The sequence below is a fragment of the Lycorma delicatula genome, chromosome 10 (genome assembly GCF_047948215.1).
Source record: "Lycorma delicatula isolate Av1 chromosome 10, ASM4794821v1, whole genome shotgun sequence".
In the NCBI taxonomy this organism is placed as follows: Eukaryota; Metazoa; Arthropoda; class Insecta; order Hemiptera; family Fulgoridae; genus Lycorma; species Lycorma delicatula.
Genome location: NC_134464.1, coordinates 3081372 through 3107500, shown reverse-complemented (window position 1 = coordinate 3107500; position 26129 = coordinate 3081372). Strand labels below are relative to the sequence as shown.

General features: G+C 33.1%; 2 protein-coding genes across 2 annotated transcripts in view; one reads left to right on the top strand and one right to left on the bottom strand.

Moving 5' to 3' along the window:
• The window catches only part of LOC142331549 (midasin), a 640891-nt gene that overhangs the window by 291954 nt on the left and 322808 nt on the right, over positions 1-26129 (bottom strand). The window lies entirely within an intron of this gene.
• The window catches only part of LOC142331604 (uncharacterized), a 152859-nt gene continuing 151680 nt past the window's right edge, over positions 24951-26129 (top strand). The window contains exon 1 of the mRNA XM_075377620.1: positions 24951-25121. Within this exon, the coding sequence (XP_075233735.1) occupies positions 25066-25121 (56 nt within the window). The 5' untranslated portion in view covers positions 24951-25065. The remainder of the gene's footprint in view (positions 25122-26129) is intronic.

Here is a 26129-nt window from a genome sequence, read left to right as displayed (position 1 = left end):
GATCGTTTAATGTACAGTTTAAAAGGCACGGGTTACAAAAATCAAATCGATCCGTAATTGTAGTTCAGTTATCAATAATAATACGACTATAATATGATAGAGAATCGGACAACCATCCGTTACTTAACTTTTTATACGTAGAAATGATAAAGTAACGAATAAAAACCTTTAAATAAAATTAATATCCTAAAAAAACCATCCCTATAAATAATACTTTTGAAACGGAGGCGTTTATCGCATCAAACCTTTACTGATAAATATGTATAATATTTTTTTATCGGCAATTTAAAAATATCTTCAGAAAAATAAATACTAATAATAGCCCGTATAAATTACATTTTAAGCGAGAAATTAAAATCCAAATAAAAGGTTAAAACAAAAGTAACGAATACGAGAAGATAATGAAGACGTATTAAACGTTGCGATAATACTACTTAATATATCGATTTTTAATCGATATTACAAGGATACGGGTGAAGTTAAAAGATGCTAAAATTACTACAAGCGAGGATAGTTGTTATTCGGTACAGGAAATCCAATAATATTGAAAATAAATTAAGAAATAAGAGGAACAAATGCAATATATTTACATAGAGGATATACTTATTGTAGAAACAACAAAAAATCATGATATCGGAAACGTTATGTTGTATAAGAATGTTGACGATTTAGGTCGTTCGATTAAGTTATTAAAAGAGGAATAAGAGAAAAGATAGAAAAGAAAAATTGCTATCGTCGATATCCGCGGCGGTAGCGTCTCGGTCTTTCATCCGGACGTCCCTGGGTCGAAACCCGGTCAGGCACGGCATTCTTCATACGATACCAGTTTCCATTTTCATATTCCCACGTATAACAAGGTTTCTGTAATCTTCTGCGGTGTTTAGTCTACTTATCAACGAACCGGATTTAGTTAACCTAACGGAAGGAAATTTACACGGTAAACCTTATAAGAAAAAAATAATGAAAGTAAAACCGGAGATTTTGGTCGCGGCAAATTAAGTTGTGGATTATAAAATTTCCACCGAATAAAATAGAAAACCGAATCGAAAAAGTCGTTACGATTCGAAAATAAAACTTATTTTATTTAAGTTCGATATATGTAAAAAATAACCGTTTAATACGCGTAGTAAAAATAAATAACGAATTTCTAAATCTTTTACATACAAATGTTTATTTTTAATCTCTTTCAAAAATAATATACTTAAAAGAAAGCTTAACCTACTGTATTCTAGTTTTATGTTAAAACAAGCGAAACCGTAAAGTAAACGACCAAATAAAAAAAAAACAAAAGAAGTTCAAAAGGAGTTTTTTTTATTGCTGCCGGTTTCCTATATTCTTGCAATTCTGTTTTATAGCTAATCTTTCTCAGTTCTTGTTCATTCTGTCTTTTTATTATTATTATAGTGTAACATAAGTACCGCATTTAAACTGTATTTTTTTTGTATTTTTTTTTGAAATTACTATAGCGTATAAACGTTAACCGCAGTAAATAGGCAAATTTAGATTACGATATATACAATAAGTTTTTGCATAACTACCTAGTATACCGATTTGACAAGAGGATTAAAAGAAAAAAAATACTATAGGTTATAAGAAACTTCGAATTTCAACGGTTTAAATACCACCTGTTATATGGACCCCGTAGGTCCTCGGTTTAAATCTAACTAAAAGCCTGTTTTACAATTAACTTAAGTAGTAAGAAAGCGATCGATTATTTTCCTGCGGGTACGACGTTCAACCGATAGTAATTACGTACGTACTACTACGATGCGAGGAAGCACGGTCTGGTTACATTAAAAAACATCGGCTAAAAAATGAAGGAATTCAACGGAAGATTTTTTCTTGTTTCTTTTCGTTAATGGAATTTGTTTGTAATACAAATAACTGGCAGAATTTGTCTAAGAAAAGAATTCTACAGAGAGTAGAAAAATCGGGTCTTTTTTATCTTAACAAACCGATAAAGATTACAGAAAACAGTATCGGGTACCGTTTTAATACGATGAAATTTTAATCTAAATCCGAACATACGCGTAAAGTTTCGTTTGTTAGGCATTTCAGAACCGATGAAGTACTGAAAATCCATCGAAAAAATTTTTAAAATTAAGGATGTTACCGACGTAGATTTTAATTTACTCATTTTCGAGAAAATCCTTTCTATAATACTAAATCGGTACGTATCGTATTTCAGGACACGACAAAGGACTTTTATTAATTAACGGGTAATTAATTTTAGCCGCTCGGTGAATGAAAAAAGCGTTACTTTTATAAAGGTTAATAATTTTTTGAAAAATTGACTACAATGCACTTCGAAAATTAATCTATCCGACTAGCGATGCGGTTAATTACTTTATTTTTATAAAAACTCGACTGTACAATGAATTTTTTCCTCGTTAACTTTAATTATCCGGTTTCGGTAAACGTTAGCCGATTTTCAATTCCCTCGCTTTAAATGTAAAATTAGAATTTTTAAAAACTAAGAATTTTACAAAAATCTCTATTTTTGGTCCGGAAAATTTTATATTCCCCCGCTGACTAAATTTGCGGTAGTTATATCGAGTAGGTATTCAAGGTTATAATCATTAGATTTCCATCCGTTCAAAAAAAATTTATAGAATTTATATATATAGAGCACCATTACAAAAAAAAGACCGTATACGATAACCTTTTGCCGATCGCTTTAATGATTTGAGAGGGGGTTGTGCGAATACAATATCAATCAAAATGTCGTCCTGTGTTGTACGTACAAAGACTGGTTTTATTCTAACATGAATCGTGTAAAACTTTAAATATTTTCTCATTAATATTTTAAGGCTTTTCAAATAATAGCGACGATTTTATTTACGATTAACTATACAACACATTAATTAAATTCATTAATAAATCGGAAACGTTTCGTGGTTATTTGTTCACGAATAACTAATATAGATTTTAAACGATCATAATGAATAAAATGGAATTCTGAATTACGATTGGATTCCGATTTCGCCTTTTATTAAATTATTTCTATTTCAATTTCTTTAACAATACGTGATTTATACTTTCCTTTTGTAAACCAAGTTAGCTACAAAACGAATCGTTCGTTAGTTATACGCCGTTATTGTTCCGTTAGTCTCTCGTTCCGCGCACGATCCGTTGATTTAAAAATAATATTTTTAAATAAAGGGATTAAAAATCGCTTAATGATTTTTTTTGTTTACCCTTTCCGTACTTTTGATTACATTTTATGACAAATTCATCGTTATTCATTACTTTATAACGCGGCATTACAACATACGATAAAAAAAATAAAATAAAATAAAAACAAAGTCCGCTCGTTTTTTTAAAATTTAACATTTATATGCCGTTCGGTTGAACGATTCAAATTTACTGCCCTTCTAAGTACTGCACCCACTATTATACCCAAATTACTGCTGCCGCGTCAAAAATTCTCCGTCGAGTGCGTAGAATTTGTGATACGGAGAACGTTAAACTTTGAGATCTGACAAAAAAAACCCCGCTTACAAAATTCTGTGTACGTCGGTTCCACATCGCTTAATATTTCAGAGACGGGTCGACGTAAAACTTGGAATTTGATAGAATCGTCCCCTTTTATGAGGATATTCAATGATTCTAGTAAATTTTTAGTGAAATACGTCGAGCGGTCGGAGTTAAAACTATCAGAGGGATAGATATACCGTACCCTTTTAAAGTTTTTTTAGATACAAGTAAAAAATAAAATTACCTTTTCCTTAAACATTTTGACTTTCAATCTAACGGTGTTTTTAACAAATTTATTGTGATCTCTTACTTAAATTTTATTTTGACGAATTTTTCAGAAGGAGCGGGTAGAATAACGAAATTCAGTTACATATATATGAACCGGGTTAACATCAGGGGCGGATACAGCGACAAAATTCGGGAGGGGCCACAGGGTCACATTTCCCTACTCCGTAATAATCGGATCGGGTATATAATATTTCATACTCTTTTATGGGTTACATACTATATTTTGAACTATTTTTAAACACGCATTTTAACCGTTAAACGGATCTTTAGAATTGCTGTAAAAGAGGCAAAAAATGACGTTTCGGTAAAACCAAAAAAGCGCTTAAGTTTCTTCAATTTTATTTAGATTTCTAAAAATTAAGCTGTATGTTTGTTGTTCGAAGTGACCTTAACGGGGACTCCAGAAGCTAATTTAACTTTAATCTCGGGTTGTTTAGTCCTAACAACTTTAATCGAACGATCAAAATTATTAAATAATATAAGATGAAGATTAAAATTAAGTTGATTTTTATTTCAATTAATTTATTTCGTACGATAATTTATTTACAAAATAAATTCATCTCTATGATTACGCATCTTAGGATACCGATCGATAACGCGATCTATGTCAGTTTGCATGTCGTTATGAATACGCGTTAGAGCGAGTGACGTCAGCCTCTCTTAATTACCTATTCAATGATACGTTCACGTTAATTTCAGAGTTGCAATTAGCAACTTGTTATTTTGACAATACAGTCGGAAGGAAGTTTTAATTCCTTTCGACTGGGTTTTCATAATGCTAGGCCCACGTACAATTATAATTAAATAATCGTTGTAAAATATATTTTACGGTAGCTAAATCCATAATTTGATGTACATTTCAAAAAAGTGGAAACTGTAACGAATTTCAGTCGTTCATTCTCTGAATTTCATTAACAAAAAAAAAAAGCACTTGTAATTTGATAACGCGACTTCTTACATAGGAAACGTAGATGAAATGAACTTTAAGTCGTAAGCGTTTTGCCGGTCACTGACGGTTTTTTGTTATTCTAACGCCCGATTACACGGTCCAAGCAAGTCGATCGTTCCAGAGCAGTCTTTAACTGAATCGCAACGTTCAAACTGCAGTAGTAAAACTGGCATTGAAATCAAATTAAAATAATTGTTTTTATATAACTTAAAACCGATGATTACAATTACAGACCGACCGGTGTTTCTTTAGAACATAGTAATCCATTTACTGTAGAACATTTTTTATATATACGGGTAAATTACGTTTAAAATTTGTTACGTCTAACGATACTTTTTTCAAAAATGTATTTTTATTTCTTTACCGATGATTTCCGTTAATTCCTAGATGTACGCGGTATTACACATAAGACTGTCGTCCAAGTTTCCTTTTACCGCTTAAAACTAAAGCGCAAAAAAAATTTTAAAAAGAAACTTTTGTAGCATTACAATTAGCGAATTATTTTAAGTTTTGTAGCTTTTGGACGATTTTGTAATCTAAATTCGTTTAGCCGATCGCAGAAATACATCGTTCATGACACCGCATATACCCGGCTGCGATTCATGCAGTCGCCTAACATCTCTACCGCCACCGCGCTATTAAATCCGCCGATCAGAATTTTTCTTAGAAAAATCTACATGCGGATAAGAAAAGGCGTTACCATTTAGTAAATGTATATGTACTAGTGCGCTTCCATTTGTATGTATTTATACGTTAATCTTGATTTTTAGGCTTTTTTCATTCTGAATCCGATTTTAATCGTAATAGCAACGGTTACTGATATATCAACACTCATCGGTGATTTTACAGACTTACATACCGATAAAAAACGAGAAAGAATTTGGAAAAAAAAATAAAAAATCTATTCTCATTAAGAAAATATTAATTATATATTCTATTTTCAATACATCAGTACTACAATATTTTAATTAACAAGAATAATGTAAAAGGCTTCTTTTTTACTGCGTTAATTATAGAACGAATCAAGATTTTATTCGTTAAGATAATTAAATGGGAACGCCATAATGTAACACATATCTACTGCATTAATTGAAAACAGATAAATGGTACTGCATAAACCTAGTTAAGTTTATAATTAAATGTCAGCTGTGATTAAATTCGCGGTAAATTTCAATATGCGATAAGATAAAATTATATATTTAGCCGGCCGTTGTTTTCGCAGCGATTGCTGTTGAAGTGAAATAAGTCTTTGAAAATATTTTTTATTGCGTGATCCCGATGGTATTTTTTTGAAACTCGACGTAATCTATACGAAATTGTAATCTTTATACGTTAATATTACGCCAATAAATTTCCCCTCACGTCGAACCTGCGAGAACACTAGAACCGATCGACGTATTTCAAGAAGGACAATAGTATAGTCATACGCACACGAGCTTACTTTACTCTCATACGAATCGTATTCTAGTCGTGCGTCGACATTGTACTATGCACTACGTCCTTTATTGACGGATCTATGTGTAATGAAATAGGACGTATACATCCGACGGATTTAATGGTATCCTGCTCTTTTGATAGAATAATTTGCGTAATTCTCTTCCTACTGCCTGTCAGCGGCTTTAGAGGGAGGAAACCGGTTTGAATAGCGGTATTAGGTTCGAGCGGACTACGGTATATTAACAGGTCTCAACTCGACGAGACTCGACCGGTATCCGCCCGCCCGCTTCACCGGTACTATATATATCTTTCTCTGTGCAATATCTCTGTTTATATGTATCTGTATAAAGAGTAATTTAGGTAGACGTTTATTCCCGATGGATTGGTATCATCTGACCTGTAAAATAGCACGAATTACGTAAATGCATTTCTGAATCGGTTTCACATCTCTGTTTCTAAAATTAACGTGTATTTAATCTGTTACTATCTAACGATGATTGTTTCACAACCAACCTTTTCATAAAATAACTGAGGTTTTTGTTTTTGTAACATAGATGTATGAATGTACGTTCGCAGTAATATTAATCTGTACACCGCAAATTCTCAACTCGTTAAAAGTTATGACTTTAGTAAATTAATGTACTTCAGTTTTAATATTAGTATTAAAAAAATACATTCGTTATAACCGTCATTACTTCTAAAGTATAAATAATTTTGAAAAATATATTGTCGCGTATTCACGGCTCGACCAGAATATTGAGAAACTAAGAAACTAAAAATCTGTTATAAATACAGTTTACTAGTTTAAAAACATAAAGATAAATAATAATAATAATAATGACAACAAAGAAACAACAATAATAATAGTGAATTTTTTTTTTGGTCTTCATTCATTTGACTGGTTTGATGCAGTTCGCCAAGATTCCCTAACTAGAGCGAGTCGATTCATTTCGGTATACCTCCTACATCCTACATCCCTAACAATTTGTTTTACATATTCCAAACGTTGTCGGCCTGCACAATTTGTCCCATCTACCTGTCCCTTCAATATCAAAGGGACTATACTAGATGTCTTAATACGTGGCCTATAAGTCTGTCTCTTCTTTGAACACGAGCCATTGCGCGTGCTGTCCAGTGTTCGATGCGGGTTTGGTGGTCGTGAACACACCTTATCATCTGTGGCGACTTACCAGGCGTCCCTGGATGCTCCGGAGGGTGAAGCGGAAGTCGGTGTTCGGGCGGATGAGAAACCATTCCCTGGCGTACGGGCTGTGGATCCCGTAGATATAGACAGAGTGATTTCTCGAATGATACTGAGAAAGGCACCGGGGATTGACCAACTTGACTCGAATATTTTCCATCATTTGCTGCCTGTCATAAGAGAGCCGCTTGGCAAACTTTTCTCGGGGTGTCTGAACTGGGGTTGCTTTCCGACTTATTGGAAGGTGGCTTGGGTGAGGATGCTCTGAAAATCAGGAAAGGATCCGAGTGAGGTCAGCTGTTATCGATCCATCAGCCTCTTGCCGGTAATCGGCAAGTTGCTTGAAAGGCTGGTTGTGGAACGGCTCCGGGAAAGCATCTATATGAACTCATTTCTAACTCGAGGCCAGTATGGTTTCATGAAAGGGGTTGGCATCGAGGATTGCATCTTAAATGCTCTTGCCGAGGAAGGTGGAAAGCGCCGACTGTAAATATGTTTTGGCAATCTTTGTTGACATAGAGACAGCATTTCCTTCCTTGTGAGTTCTGTCCTCTATGAGTTGGAACGCCGCAATGTTCCCGTAGCCCTGCAGGCCATAGTACGTGATTACTTGTCGGATCGCACGGCTGTTTAAGGATGCGAACCTAGTTGTGGAAAAATCCCTTCACCAGGAGAATCCCGCAGAGTTCCGATCTCGGTCGCTTGCTGTGAAACTTGGTACTCGACGGATTTTTGGAAATGACATTCTCGGAAGGGGTCAGGACCCAGGCTATCGCCGATGACTGTTTCCTGTTAGTTCGTGGCGATTCACGATCGCAGATAGAAGACCAAGCGCAGGACGCAATCTCAACCGCAGAGGGCTGGATGGACATTGAAGATATAAGGATTTCTGCACGCAAGACGAAGTTTTAATCTTCTCATGGGTGGAGACAAATCATTATACAGTCGTAACCCCCGTATTAAGTATAAAGGCTGTGTAATCAGTCGAGTTCAAGTTCATAAGCACCTATAAATGCTAAATATGTCGGTTTGATTTTCTTTAATCTTCCTTCTACTATTAATCTGAGCACTAAAATTGCTTCCCTTTATTCTATACTTTTCCTGAAACAAAATCGCTCTTCTCCTAACACTTCTTCCACTCTTCTCTCAGTTCTTCTGTACAGAATTTTAGTTAAGATTTTTGATGCACGACTAGTTAAGCTAATTGTTCTGTATTCTTCAACTTTATCTGCTCCTGCTTTCTTTGGTATCATGACTATAACACTCTTTTTGAAGTCTGATCGAACTTCTCCTTTTTCGTAAATATTACACAGCAGTTTGTATAATCTATCTTCCGCTTCCTCACTTGCACTGCGCAGTAATTCTGCAGGTATTCCGTCTATTCCAGGAGTCTTTCTGCCATTCAAATCTTTTAATGCTCTCTTAAATTCAAATCTCAGTATTGTTTCTCCCCTTTCATCCTCTTCCTTCCTCGTCTTCCTCTATAACACCATTTTTTAATTCATTTCCTCCGTATAACTCTTCAATATATTCAAGCCTATCGACCTTTTCTTTCGTATTATAAATCAGTGTACCAGTTTTATTAACACATTATTAGATTTTAATTTATGTACCGCGAAATTTTCCTTAACTTTCCTGTATGCTCCGTCTATTTTACCAATGATCGATCATTTCTCTTTCAACTTCTGAACACATTTTTTAATCAAACCTTCTTTCGCTAATTTGCACTTCCTGTTTATAGTATTTCTTAATTGTCGATAGTTCCTTTTACTTTCTTCATCACTAGCATTCTTACTCTCTCTATGTTCATCCATCAGCTGAGATATATCCTCTGATATCAAGGTTTTTTCCAGTTCTCTTTGATTTATATCCCCTGGCCTGCAGAACCAGTACCTGCCTCATTCGTTAACTGTTGAAGCGTAATAATTTCTTTAACCTCGTACTTACGTTTTCCCATAAATTCCTATTCCGGTCCGGTAACCTTTTCACCGAACAGCTGTTGGAGGCGACATTGTCTGTACTAAAAAGAATCGATTGTTCTGAATATACCTGTTAGCCGAGAAAAGGGATCCCTTTTAGTTCCTTTTTGGATTTCTTCCATTGTTATTTTCTCATACTTTTTTCTTAAGCGGAAGGAATCCTTTACCCTGGTCCTGTTCAGTATAGAGTTCATTTAACTCATAAAATATAAGTAAACACTTTTGATAAATTTAAAATAATTACGTTCTCAGTTCGTTAAGTAAAAATAACGTGAAAGTTATCGATGCCAAAATCATTACCGATTATTATCTTTGAAACGACATTCTTAACGAGCCTAAAATTATTTTTCAACGGATTTCGCAAAATAAAACATCTCTTTCTGTTGCAATTAATCATGTTAATTGTAGTCTAGAATATCTTTATAACTAAACGATTACATAAAACTTTGCTATATCGATTTTGTATTTAACTCGGTTCTAGAGCGTTAAACATTTGCCAGAATGAGATTCTGTACAGGCGAGCATAATTCTGTTAACGATCTGTATCGGTCGCACTTTTAGAGTAGAAGAAGTGCTTTAATAGACGTCCAAGATGAATAATTAGTGATACATGTCAACAAATATTACGGGATCATAAATGTGCAGTTCAGTAATAAAATTCTAAAAAATAAAATAATAAATACCAAAGTTAAAAACAGAATTTTACACTTTTTTTTTATTAATTGTAATCCGAAGATTTTAATATGAAATGTACTACAGCGATACGCCAAGTAAAATCATTGTAAAACACTCTGAACTTTAATTTTTGCGTTTTGCGTCACCACGCACTGGCCACATTATAAATTATCCCTAATGTAATTAATAAATAAATATAGAATTCTTTTTAATATCTAAAATTATATTATATTAATACACAGATTTAAAAATACTAGAATCTGATCGATATATATAATGTCAGGAATAAGTAGGCGTGCTTCTCCGCGGGTTAAAAAAATAAAGGACCACTGCCCAAGCACGAATAAATGTGTAGCGACTTAACGAAACCGGCTATAGGGGAACAAAAACTCGAACGATAATACCGCTTTTGAAACGTTCCAAAATTTTATTTTACATATTATAAGATCGTTAAGAATATCACAATATCAGCGTACTTATATCTACGTATTAATCCGTAGATCAAACATTACGTAACTATAATAAGTCCTAAGCAGCTCCCACAGTAATGCACAAAGCCTTTTATCAAGAATATTAAAAATATATTTACTTTTTAGTTCTATTTCTTTATTAAAATCAGAAGTTGAATTTCTAGAACTCTTGTAAATAAATAGAATAATTAAATATATATTTCCGTTTCAGAAACGTTTTGATTTCAATTTTCGTTCAAAAGAAGAATAGTATATAATAATAGCGTACAAAACATATATTGAAAATTATGATAAAACGTACGTAATAAAAATTAATATTACACCGAGATATAATTGAATTTATTAACCGTTATCTAGTCTGAATATAACTGAATATTTTAATTAACCTATGTGTTGTCCTGTTAATTATTATTGTTTTAGTTTATTTGGAAGTTTAATTATAAATTGATTAATAAATAAGCATACAAACGGTTAAACAAACAAATATGTATGTGCCTGTTACTGCGATACTAATTAACGTCGTTCTTCTGTGTTACAGCGTTCACGAGTTTAATATCCAACTTTCCTATAAGCATTCGATCCAGCTTTTCATCGCTTCCCGTATATATATATATATATATATATATATATATATATATATACGTAGTTTCTATATGTAGTTTTTAAACATGTTACGTAGATTTGATTGTTGTATTATTTGCTTTCACCACATCAAACGGTTTCAGCAGTTTTCCGTCCTTTCATTACATAACAAATCCTTTTCCGCCCCTTTCCAATCCCTATTTTGAATGTTTATATATTTATTAGCGATACCCATTTGTTTGTACTAAATAACTCCCGATAAATTATTTACACATTAATTACTATTGTTGTATGCGAAAATAAACGCTTTGCATAGATGATAGAATAGGATAAGACGAGATTAAAATACTGTAATCCGACTGCCGTTCACCAGTCTCTTAAAAGCGTATTTGTACCTCTGTATATGTTTTGAGATAAGTGTCACAAACGTTTAAGTTATGTAATGCACAGTCGTTCGTAACTCGACAAAAGAAGCCGTCGAACGAAAAAAAAACACGTCGTAAAGCGAAAATTCTATTTGCTAGAAAAACTTACGTTTATTTTTCCACTTGTCGAATCGATAGTTCACATTTTCCTCGACGATCGGTCGGTTTTCACATTTTGTCGATTAAGAATAACGGCTGTTTTTTATCGATCTGAGACCTGACTTGTCCTTCGGTTGATCGTACGCGGTGAACTGCATAGTAATAATATCCCTCTATCATTGAGGAAAGAAGAGAAAATCGCAGGGCGCAAAATCCTATCGATATCAGTGTTGAATAGGTTGAAACTGCAACTTCACAAGAAACTCGGCGGTTACAAGCGATGCTCGGGTCCGAACATTATCGTTTTGGAGAATTATCGGCTCTGCGGATCGTCGAGTACGACACGCAACGCACGTCTGCCAAGATTTTTTAACATTTCTATGTATAACACAGAATTTACAGTTCATCCGGCTTTTAGAAGTCGCTCGCGTAAACGCGTTTGTAATTCTAGAAAGCTCGACACAACCGTAATTTGATGAAATTACAAATAACGAGTCGACCCTACCCACAAGCATCAAGTTTAAACTCGATTACCGCTGCGACTCGCTGCATAACCGCGTATCAAAAATACACCGATACGAAGTCAAAGTAAACCGTAAACGAGTTACGTTGTTTGTAGTCGACCTTAAATCGAGCGTAACTCAAGAACGAGTGAACCGATCTTCAACAAATTCTCATAAGCACACTTCAAATACTTTATTACAATCTAAATTTCAATGAAATTAATGTAGTATTTTTGGAAATTTTTAATTCACAAAGTTTAGATATAAATTAAAATTTAAGTGATGGGTATTTTCGTACTCCTCATACCTCAAAACGTAGAGAATATTCAATTTCAGCCCTCTATACCATCGTGCAACCGAAAGTAATACCGTACTTTTCTTCTAAAAGTCGGTAAAGAAAAAAAATAAATAAACGATCTGAATGTATGAACGTTAAGAAACGACTTTCTGAGTGCATCAATGGTCGATAAAAAAGAAGAAAAATGAAAAATGGTAATCGACAAACCGTTACTCGACGATTAGGTATCCCCTCTACTTTACATAAGTAAGCACGTGTCGGTAACGCGGTGCGTTTTGAACAGACAGGACGAAATAGATTTCATAACTCCGTTTCGATATTTCAGATAAAATTCAAACAATTTAAACATCTATTTAAATAAATAGCCTTTAACGGATAATATACCTTAACCCACCGGGTCGGTTAAGCGGTTAAACTCGTCATCGCAAATCAGCTGATTTCAAAGTCAAGAGTTCTAAGGTTCAAATCCTAGTAAATGCAGACTTTTATACGGATTTGAATTCTAGATCGTAGGTACCGGTGTTCTTTAGCGGTCGGGTTTCAATTAACCACACCTAAAGAATGGTGACCTGAGACTGCACAAGAATACACTACTTCATTTACATTCATACATATCAGTCTCACTCATCCTCTGAAGTAATACCTTACGATGGTTTCAGAGATTAAAGAGAAAAATAGAGAGTCTGTAGCAGTTAAAGTAAAACGTAAAGGAAAGCCGAACGCTAATAAAAGCTATCTCACAAAGTAATGAAATTCTCAGTTTATAAAATATTTATAAGTTACGCGTACTACGACCGAAAAAAACCAACGTGATTCGAAATCGAAACATTAAATGCAATTCAAACCCACAAACGGTCTGCGTTCGTGATAAAGTGTAATCGCTTAAAAAAAAGGTTTGTTTCCAATATAACGCTTTAAAAATAGCCCGATAAAATTGTTTTAAATGAAATTATTACACATCGTTTAAATTTTGTTTCTCGTAAATACTTTGTTTATTACACATAACAGAAATTTCTATAGAATTTTTCAACCGACACCTAATATCGATAAGTATAAAATTTAATTCATACGCGTATTAAAAATTAAAATATTTATTATTAACTTAAACATTTTATTATCTTCATCAAATTACTTTTTTTAATCGGGAGATTAGGGGGATCCGATATTTCATTGAACACGTCTTCCCAAATCAGCTGATTTGGAAGTCGAGAGTTCCAGCGTTCAAGTCCTAGTAAAGCCAGTTATTTTTACACGGATTTGAATACTAGATCGTGGATACCGGTGTTCTTTGGCGGTTGGATTTCAATTAACCACACATCTCAGGAACGGCCGAACTGAGAATGTACAAGACTACACTTCATTCACACTCATACATATCATCCTCATTCATCCTCTGAAGTATTATCTAAACGGTAGTTACCGGAGGCTAAACAGGAAAAAGAAAGACTTTCGATGTTTAGCACCGATAATTATGATTTTGGTTTAAAGTAATTTCATTTTATATAGGAAAATTCTTCAACTACCTAATATGAAAATCAAAATTTTTTTGAGAGCACTAGAAAAATCTCCCTTAAAACATTCAAAAGTCATAAGCGACTAAGATATTTAAAATTTCAAAAATTCGGTTAAGAGAAGAAAAAACATAAAATTTATAATTACATAAAAAAATAAATAAAATAAAAGGAGACGGTAATTATAATAGTAAACATGTTAGTTTCTTTAAAAGTTTTTATCCGAAAGAAAACTTTCAAGTAAAAAAAAATAATAATAACAGGTACAGGCCTGTTGTTCTTGGATGTAAGCTAGAAGATAAAGAAGAAGAAGAAGAAGCAATAAACGTAGGATGAAAAGCAAAGTAAAAAGTTCATAAGAATGGAACGAGTAAGAAAAAAGTATGGACTGTGATACCGCAACGAAAAACTTCAATTTTTTTAGTTAAACCAAAAAATAAAATTAGACTGTAGGATAAAACTAAGTTCTACATCGCGCTGCTAATCCGAGACCATCGACATAGTAAAAGTTGCTCGCTCTTTAACCGATGACTAAAGTCGGTGGATGGATTTAACGACGGGTGATGGCGGGAGAGGTAAGAGAAACGTAAAGAGATAAAGACGGCGAAAGAATGAAAAAAGAGAGGCAGTATCGCTCGTATCAAGGAATACCTTCGGTCTTTTCTTCGCTACCTCGTACACTCCTAAACTCTCTTCTCTTAATACTTAACTTAAACTTCCTACTTAAGTACAGTCAGAAAGCGGAGGTCAGGAGACAAGAGATTAACAAAACAAAGAATAGCATACGAAATGTAAGAAAACGAAGGATTAGGCGACAACAAACATTTTACTTTATTTATGAAAAAAAAAAAAACATTAAATAATTTCATAAAACCTTTATGTTTTAAAAGTACGTCCGCATTACAAAATGTTGCCTATATATTTGCAAATTACGCAAAAAAAAGTTATTTTCTTCATAGAATGTCTGAACTAAAACGAATAGAATTATTTCAAATATTACCGGATTTTCAATCATTACGCAAAAACGGCTTGTCTTTTTAAGTCTGTTCACTCCTAAAAAATATATTTTTGAAAACTCCGATCTCCTTTTGCGGGGAACGTTCCTTGCTACTTGTTCGCCGAGCGTACATTTAACTTAGAAAACGATTTTAATCGGTAAAATATAAAAATGAATGTAAAATTTCAAACCGAGCAAGATGATTTATATTAAAAGAATTTTCAAGGCGGATTAAATTAACGTAATTAAAATTTGAAATCCTCTGTTACCGGAAAAATATTTCCTAAGTTTGACCGAAAGTTTCCTACGTCAGACGGATGACAGCTTATTCGGTAGGAGTCAGATATATCGGCGAAAACGCTAAAGGATTTTCGTAACGTTTTTAACCTCTACAGGATTATAAACGAAAATTGTTATACGCCGGTAATAACTTTTAGTAAACCGTATTTTTAAGAAATTCGTAAAATCGTCTAACAAATAAACGGAAACCCTATTAACACATAAATTAAAGAATTTATGTAAATATTTACCGGTCTTAATACCCGATTACTGAGATTTAATTTTCACTTTAATCAGAGAACACGGTTTATTCGACATTAAAGGACGCGGTACAGATTCAAACGGTTTAAGAATCGACATGAAACAGCTTCTAAATAGAAAAGAGAAATGTAAAATAAATATATTCGTACGTGTTTTCTTTAATTACAGTGTGGCAATGCACAACGATAAGACAGTTTATTTCGGTATATATTTTTTTACGATCTAGTCAACGTAAAAATTACGTGGGAATATGAAATGAAAATAGCGTAATAAAAAATACCAAGCCTGCCGGAATTAGAAGCCGTCATCTTCGGGTTGAAAAGCTTACGCTACTACTCTGCCGCGTAAATCGTCAGGTATCTCCTGACGATTTTTCCTGACTTTTTTTAAAGAGAATAAAAAATGCGGTACTGTAATATATAAAATTAACTTATTTACCGGTTAATAAATTGGTATTAGTAAATGTTAGTACTTTCCTGAAAAAAAAAAAAAAATTTTATTAGATAAAAGAGAACAACTACAATGATATTTTATTACTCTTCATCTTACAATATACAGCTTTCCTTACAGAAAAAAAAAAAAAATTAATTTTGCTTTAAAATGTTTAAATGAAACCAGTACTTTCATCTGAAAATTTGAAATATTTTCTTTGTTTTCTCCCTATCGCTGATTGTGTGTAAATTACAAAAACAATATGATAATACGATTATAATTGAAAGGGTCATCTTTTCTAGTCTCAAGACGATTACTGCCAAGACAGCTAACGCGAATCTTAACGCGAGGACCAGGAATAAAAATCCAATAAAAATAATAACCCTATTTTTAACAGTATTCCAAATGATGAATTACGATAATGCAAATCGGTCATTTAAACTATTTCTTATATATATACGTAAAAAAATCGACGTATTTTTTATTCCAAAAATACAAATGAATTATTATGTAATAAACAATAATACATTATAGAATTAGAAGAAAGGCGAGCGAGGCAGACGATTTAAAAAAGAAAGAAATATCAAAAGTAACGTAAAAAAATTAAACGAGGGAAAAGTTTAGTAAGGTTGTCAGATTTATAGAATGTCTCATCATAATAATAATAATTTTAAACGAAATAAAAGAAAAATTTTAACAAACGTTCATTTATGTAACCGTCATTCGTACCGCGTCAAGTTAATACTGACAAAAAGATGAATAACAGCTGATAACAGTTTGCATTATATAAATAGAAAGTTAAGATTTACTACGGTTGAAACGTCTTTTTTTTTACAAAAATAAGGTACAAATATAATAAAATATCACGGAAAATTTTTAATGCGGTTTTATAGAAAATATTTGACGTAAACAGAGATATTGCTGTTTTAATGTAATATTTTTTAACTTTAACTTAATTACTTTTAATACAATCTTAAATATTAGTATACGATCATCACTGCATCGATCGGAAAACGGTTACCAATTTCTGAGATAATCGTCACTATTTTTAGTCGAGATGACAATTTAAAGAGACTGTTTATCCTCTCTTCGACCGCGTAAAAGTTTCCAGAAAAACGTCTTTTGCCAAATCATAGATGAATTTTTTTGCCGTTTCGATCGACAAATTTATAAGTACGTGCCGAATTAGTTTTCATTAACGACAACTGAATTGTAAATTATTTTGTAATAGTAATTTCTTCATACGTTTACCTTAAATCACGATTTACTTTTGACCGTCCAGGCAAATGCTGAGGCAGTTTCTTTTTTAATTCGTGTGTAGCTATCTACTAATTCCTGACGTAATCTATGTAATAATGTATTATTATTATTATTACGTACCGATTAAAATAACAGATTTATTTATTCACAAATCAATATATTGTCAGAGTTAAAAAATATGAAATTTATTAAATAAATATTAAAAAAATAGTCGTAAAACTTATTTTATTTAATAGTAATTGAAAAAACAATCGCATTTCGCTGTATTTGGCCCTCTACACCCGATTAAAAAAAATGTTCTGTTACAGTATCGATAAAGATTTTTCGCTTAAGTTCAATATACCTTTTTCCTGATAATTTTAACCGTCTAACGCTTCAATAGTGTAATTCAAGAAACAGTATTCGGGACCGCTTTACGTTTGACGATTTTTAATGTCAAATTACTAATATTTTTATAATTTTCTTAAGAATAAGTGTAACATTCGTTAATTACTTTTTATTTTTACCGAACTTTCGAAGAAAAGTACGGTATTACTTTCGGTCGCGTGGTCGGAGAAGTGAATGAAAATGAATTTTCTCTACGTTTGATACTTTTTTTATCGAAGCGCTATTTTTTACGTCTATTTTTAATGGATCAAAGACTAAAAAATAAAATAACGAAATGCCGGTCTTCTTGCACAGAACTGCGCAAGAATTTCTTTATTTTGGATCTCCATTTTCAATACATTGTACACCCTTAATGATAGAGTGAAGTCGGATGTTAAATGTTTTTTATTACACATTAAAACGAACAAAATAAAATATTATTAAAAGGAAAAAACATTTAGTTAGAATTAATTTCTAGCGCTAATAAATAACAAATATATACTATAGACCGTTCGTTCTCAAAGTTGGTGAAAACGCCTTCTTGTGGGAGCTGGAGGCCTTAGGAGAGAGTGGTAGAAGGCCCCAGAAAAATGGGGGCGTTCAAGCGGTCTAAGAAGGCGATGGATGACTGATTAAAAAAAAAAAACGCAAAAATAATGTTTTCCTGGTATTTCAGACTAGATTAAATACCTATTACACTAGTACAAGAAATTAAAGGGACCTCTGTATTTATGATAGCAAATGATAGTATTCAAAATATTTTAACTTTGGATTAGAGACGAATGAAAAAAAATGAAAGCTTGAATACTCTACTTTTTGACAGTATACTTCAGATTTTAAAAATCATCAAATTACAAAGAAGAAAAGTTTAAAAAATTGAAATTTTATCTTCGTGTTTGATCGAGCGCACGGGGGAAACGATTTTTTCCCAGAAAACTGCACTAGAATCGTTTGAAAGCTTTAGACTTTAGCTTTAATTTTTTTTTTTGTAAGTCTACGATTTTTCTGAATCGAAATATTACACTTTAAAGAGAAAAGGCCACTTTTGTCTTTATTGCTTCATATCTCCCGATCCAAGCAAGGTATCGATACAAATAAATATGAAAATTAAAGGATGCCGATCTACCTTTAATGAAAAATTGTGAGGTCTTTAACGCAGCGTTCGGTTTTTGGCTTTTGTTCATTTTACGCCGAGGTATTGAAATCTCTAAAGATTGTAACTGCAACACGTTTCACCCGGTCTCAGCTTAACCCAACATCACGCAAGTCTCAATTATTAAAGATTTCAATACCTCGGCACTAAACGAACAAAATCCAAAAACCGCAACGCTACATTAAAGACCTCATAATTTGTCATTAAAGCTAATCAAAATCCTTTAATTTCCATATTTATTTACATCGATACGTTACTCAGATCGAGAGATAAACGGCATTAAAGAAAATCTGTAAAGCGGAATACTTCGGTTCAGAAAAATCTTAGACACGCAAAAAAAGAAATTAAAGTTAAAGTCTAAAGCTTTCAAACGATTTTAGTGCAGTTTTCTGGGAAAAAATCGTTTCCCCCTTGCGCTCGATCAAACACGAAGATAAAATTTCAATTATTTAAAACTTTTCTTCTCGCTGATTTTTTTTTATCTGATGATTTTTGAAATCTGAAATACACCGTCAAAAATTAGAGTATTCAAGCTTTTTTTTGTCATAGTATATGGGTGTCCCTTTATATTTTTTTACCAGTTCTGTACCGATAGTAAGAAATAAAAAATAAAACCGATGCGAACCGTATTCTTTGTTATACAGCCGCTTTGTTAACGCAGGTTCGAGACTCTCTTTGTTCTGTGTAGCAGTAGCAGTCACCGAATGTGTCATTTTGATGTATTATTATTCAATTACGAACGAAGAAATGAAAAAAAAGCGAAAGGAAATACGAATAACAACACAAAATTAGAAAAAAACTAAACAAACTTTTTTTTTAATTTTTGAATAGTGTAGCATTTTTCAAACGCGTATTAATTTGATAGAAATATATCAATACTTACGTCAATTTTTATATGACTTCAGGCCTGTACGTGTTCGGCGCCTGTTCTAACATGCCCGGTACGAATTCTGTCACATGCGGTAAACGAGTAATTGCATGTTTAATCCTTTCGGTGCGTGCTGTATTTAAAACCTATATAAAGGCAGTAATCGTTTCTTTTATTTTCATTAGCAATTTCACGCGCAATCAGTAGCAGGTCTATTTAAAGTCAATCTTTTACTCGCGCATTTGTGAAGTCAAAACCACGTCGGAAGTAAAAACGAAGAAACGGCAGTACAGTACGGAATATATTAATACGGATTTATCGAAAATCTCACTAATCCATCACCGCCGATGCGCCTTATTTGTCAAACCTTTTTTTTTTCAAATGAAGCGATGAAGCCTTCCGGGCTACAAAGATCGTCTTAATAAAACGCACTCAAGAAAGATAAAGATCCGGCCTACTTTCAACATCTGGAAAAGAAGTACGTAGCTCGGCCAACTACGTAAAACTTTTTTCAGGGTTTCCAACTTCATACGATATCTCATTGTTAATCGCTAAAACAGGCAAACCGCACACTATCGGGGAACATTTAATTTTACAGGCGATAAAAGAAGTAATAACACTGTGCAAAGACGAATGAGATATTGTAAAAAATATTCGATAAAAACATCGAAGAATCGTTACGCAATCGTCTGATGACTTGCCGATTTTCAATTCGGTCGGACGAGTCCACTTTACCGACTAGTGAAGCATCGGTGTCGTCATGCGTGAGGTTTATCAAAGATGAGAAAATATGTTAATAATTATTATTTGCTAGAAATTTAGAGACAGATGCGAAGAGAGAAACCACATACGATCCGCTGAAAATGTTTTGTGTCGAAAAGCAAATTCTTTTGAAGAATATTATGTCAGTCGCTACTGATGGCGCTCCGGCTATGACAGGGCGTCAAAAAGGCTTCATATCGTAATTAAAAAATAAAGTTCCAAACGCGCTTGATGTACACAATCGTTCAACGCCAACATCAGTTGCGAAACCTGACTGAACGCATCAATATGTTATCAGAACAGTTAATAAAATCAGAAGCGACTCATTATAACAGATAATTTAGTCGGCTTTGCGTTGCCAATCGTGGAGATTTCAACCGCTTGCTGCTTCACACAGAAGTGCGTCGGCTATCGAAAGATACTTGTCTGACTAGACTTTATAATTTCTTTGACTCTGTGGGTTGCTGGAAAACAAAGACACAGAGTTGCGCGACAACCTAATTCAAAGAATGATATTGCGTATTTGAAAGACCTATATAAATTCTTTAAAGATGTTAATCTCCAGCTTCGAGGCGACGACTTGAACTCGAAAACTCTAAAAGAAGAAAACATGTCGTCGCCGGTTTGGTAACCAAACTGCTATTACGCAAGAGAAATATTGGCGGACGTGAATTTAATAATTTACCTAACTTATAAGCAGTATCCTTCATCAACGACAACTTGCTTGTTTACTGCTAACAATTGGAGAGCCTCCACGGTTATTTCAAAGAACGATTCCAAGACATTTAGATATGGACATACCAGACTTGGTGTCGGATCCTTTTTCAATGTCGACAAAGCAGGATCATCCCGGCTAGAAAAAAACTTACAAAACCGCAACAAACGAAGATATAAAAATAAATATTAAGAATTTTGGCCGAAAAAGCCAATCCCGCAAACGTACCCCGGATTACGGTCGATTATTCCAACGATTTCTGATGGCATTCCCATCGACGTATTTGTCTGAATTTGTGGATTTAGCGCTGTAGGAACGTCGGTAACCAAAAAGATAAATCTGCTACATTTTATCGAACTCAGTCACTTATGGCTGTTTTTAGGTAAATTTGACGCTGATATTAACGAACACGTTAAAGAACCCTTCAGCCTTCACATTAATAAGTGTAATTTTTCAATCGAAAGCTTTTTTTTAATTATTGATTTGTTATATCGAATACGCTATCGCTATTATTGTTATATAACTATATTGATACGATCGTAATTTTTTGAAAGCAATTTTAATAATAATAGTTCAAAATACGATTAAATATGCGTTTTTAATTTCTCTCGTTTAACATGTACGTTTCAACTCAGAAATAGGATACGCCAGGTTTAAAACCGATAATTGCAATCGCTGTTTATAAGAACGCATCTTAAAACAGCAATTACAATTATCGTTATTTGTAACAGATGAAAAGTTTAAAAAAACTTTGGGGGGCTTGAAAATGTGGACGGTGGGCAAAAAATTTGAAAATCAATGCTCTAGACAGATCAACACTATTACTGAAAATCGAAACGGAAAATCCGATCGGCCTAAAAAATCGCCTTAAAATCCCAAGGAAAATCTACGGTCAAAGAAAAAACAAACGAAGGGAACAGATTAAAATCAAATAAGGAGATTTATGAAACCGAGAAGATTTGGAAACTGCGATCGGAAAAAGAAAATTAAAATTCCTAGAACGTACGATCCAAATGTGTTTAAGACTAAATAAACAATTTTCGAAAAATCTTAGATACTACAAAGTCAACAAGATAAACCGAATGAAAAAATAACTTCAAAACCTAATAATAAAGAATACGACCGTTTAAACAGAATCGAGCGAGAAATAATTTACAACGCCAAAGTTTTTACGGATGAAGGAAGAAAGAACACCAGAAGAAAACGAACAAAAGAAGCAAAAAAGAAATTATATTGGCGTAGTCGCCGGTAGGTTGCTTCAAAGAAAAGGAAAAAAATATCAATTATAAATTAAACAGAAATAGATTTAAACTAACATTAAAACATGTTGCGAATAAAAAAATTATAAAAGTTGTTTTTGAAAAAAAAAATAGAAAAAGATGATCCGACACCAATAATTTTTAAACCGCGCGATCGGAATAAAATTTTTATTTGCTACTAATTAATTATGTATCTTTTGACGATATTGGAGTCGCATATTTAAATAAACCTTTTCTATTATCGAGTCGTTTTTCCTAACTACAAAAACACACCGAATGGTAAAGGCAGAATATTTTCAATTACTGCATCGCTAATAATAAATATCGCAATAAAACAACATAGCCTTATTATATTCATAGGATGCATTTATAAATAGTAAATGACACACGGCCGCCCTATTCCGTATTAACAGCAAATAGTATACTGGGAAAACAGATACAGCGATGGTCGGCGCGATGAGGGAGGCTGAAAAGATAAGGGAGTGGGGGGCGAACTACCACTACTACGTCAGTATCATCAGCGATGTGACCGCATTTACTACTATATATCGGTGCATGAAATTGTAATCATTACAATTGTAATCCTCTCCGCTATCTGCTCCCGTCTTCACCGCTAACATTACGATGAAGGGAACGTACTACAATAATTTTCATCTAACACTTGAATTTGCAGTAGGAAAACAGAATTCTACCGACTGGAACGAAGTTAACTAGTTAACTTATCAAATATTTATTTAACGATATTACATCGTGAAACTCAGATAATGTAAACTAATTATCTTATACTTCTCCTTTACCGAACCCCCTGTTTAATTTCATATCGTGCGATTAGATTGTAGTACATCCAAATCGTTTACAGAGTAATAACTTTATTAGTAGATGCAAACTTATGCCGCTTCCGTCGAACAATATTGTTACAACGATTTCAATTTCGCGTTATATTATGTGTGACGAAAGCAAAAGCTTATAATATTTGAAAAACAAATTCTAAAAAAAATTAAATTAAAAAAAATTATTTTGCACCGAAAAGGAAAAAGTAATTTTGCCACTATACCTTCAAAAAGATTTTTGAAACCTATTTTTTGAAGTCTGCGTTAAGTTTTGAAACGAATTACGTAAAAGCACACGAGATACAGATTATGATCAAATATATTCGAGGCAAATAATTACGATTTATACCTTTATTCGATAAAAAAATCGAGTTAAGAATCCGACCGTAGGTTTTTGTAAACATTTCCTTAGAAACGAATTCCTAATAATTTATCGTCCGCGTGAGCCGATAGCAGAGTCGTTTGGAAGTTTCAAAACTTGTAATTCGTTAAAAATTTTGGCGTCGACTTCAAAAAATTAATATCAAAGATTGTTTCGACGGCGAATTGAAAAAAGATATTGCACGGAAAGGAAAAAGTAATCGCTTTTTCCTTTCCGTGCGATATCTTTTTTTCTTTTTCGGAGTCGGTTAAATTTTTATTCAAAAATGGTTTATTTCGTTCTATTTAATATTCGAAGATCGTCGAAACGAAAATTCGGGCAGGTATACGAAAGAGATAGCTCGTAAGAGCAGAACGCAATACGTCTAAATAATAATAACCGCTTAGATCGGAGTTTTTCGCTCGATACTTTTTTTTATCGGTCTAGTACCGTTCGATAATAATATGGAACTCCCCACGAATCGATTAAAAAAACGTTCGTTCGCATTAGCGGACAAAAACAACAACATACGTGTCGAAAAGGAGAACCTACTTCTTTTTGAAGTCCGTTAAAATTAATCGATTTTCTAATGAATTAACACGGCCAATATGGATTTCAGCTCTTCTAATAAAAAAAGGATTAGTGTAATTTTATCCGGGAAATAGGATAAAACGGGTCCCGCAACTGTAACTCCAGTAGTTTTTTAAATATCCGACGTAAAACACGGAATTCGGATAAAATTAATTAATTACATTAATTTTATGGCTTTACGCTCGTCTCCCGGTCTCTCTTACGGTTTTTTTTTTTTTGTCTTCAGTCATTTGACTGGTTTGATGCAGCTCTCCAAGATTCCCTATCTAGTGCTAGTCGTTTCATTTCAGTATACCCTCTACATCCTACATCCCTAACAATTTCAAACGTGGTCTGCCTACACAATTTTTTCCTTCTACCTGTCCTTCCAATATTATATTTCTTACTGAAGGCTCGTTTAGCTTTTGCTATTCGGCATTTTATATCGCTCCTGCTTCGTCCATCTTTAGTAATTCTACTTCCCAAATAACTAAATTCTTCTACCTCCATAATCTTTTCTCCTCCTATTTTCACATTCAGCGGTCCATCTTTGTTATTTCTACTACATTTCATTACTTTTGTTTTGTTCTTGTTTATTTTCACGCGATAGTTCTTGCGTAGGACTTCATCTATGCCGTTCATTGTTTCTTCTAAATCCTTTTTACTCTCGGCTAGAATTACTATATCATCAGCAAATCGTAGCATTTTTATCTTTATCACCTTGTACTGTTACTCCGAACCTAAATTGTTCTTTAACATCATTAACTGCTAGTTCCATGTAAAGATTGGTTGTAACGCTTGGAATAGAAAGAAGCGACAGTTATTCTGTGAAACTAAGCGTTAAACCGTGTTGACTTAAAATATATTACGGAATTCAATAACATTGTTCAACGATTGTATTTTCTTCTGTTACAGGATCGGCAGTGGCGATGATAGGCGCCAATTTAAGATTCGGTAGCGGATCGACAAGCAACACTACTAATTCAAGTAGAGTATTTCAATGTCATCCCGGCGGTGAAACGGAAGCAACGGTTATATTCATTTTAGGTTCGTTAGGCATGGCTGCCAACATCGCTCTTATGACGCTGATACTAACAAAGAAACAACTAAGAAGGTAAAGGATTTCAATTATAATTAAAGTATTACAATACCGTTAAACAAATTTAACCGGGCGCTATCTGATGTAAAAGCAGAGAGCGTCTTTAGTTTTTGCGTCGGTTTTAGGAGTAAAACAACCAAATTTTCATTTTCATTAGTCGAAACAAGGTTTGTTATACTAACATAACATATCGGATTTTTATATTCGTTTGTTATTGGGGCGCGCGCGCGCGCACACACTATAGAACAAGTTTCGACCGACATTTGCAATACTCTTTAAGTTGTTATTATACGAATAACAAGTACAAGTACAACCCGATAAAACAATAAAAATTATAGTTATACTACGAGTAAGTAGTATTTATTTATTTATTTCGACCGAGACTGTGCAAGACTACACTTTATTTACATTCATACATATCCTCTGAAGTAATACCTTACGGTGGTTTCGGAAGCTAAACAGACAATGAAAGAATTATTTATTTACGGTGTTATAATATACATTTATATATTATTATATTTATTTTGTTTAAAAATTTTACGTCTCAAATCGCGTCATAAAAATGATTAATACTAAGGATGATATTTTAAAAACATATCGATTAATTTGAAGAAAAAATAAACAAATTAAACACCGAGAATAAAATTACAAAAAACGACCCGGATAATATAGTACATTTTTATAATTGTAAGATGTTAATAATAAACTTTCAATAAGTTTTCTAAAAATAGTTAGAGAAACTTATCAAGATTTTGAGTTATTTCAATTTAATTTATACGAGAACAAAATTAACAAATTTTTCCTACAAGCATCAATATACTTTTTCATCTTAGATTATCTTGCGTCGTTTTGCATTAGGAAGGATTAGAATGTTCGGTTTCACCCGATGGAAATCTCAGGTTTAGTATTTGTAGAAGTACAAAATAGAAAAAATAGGATATTAATATTTTCACAAAGGACGCACTAACCAACACCAATCTCGATATTCTTAATACGATTCCGAGGGAAGACGAGCGAATACAC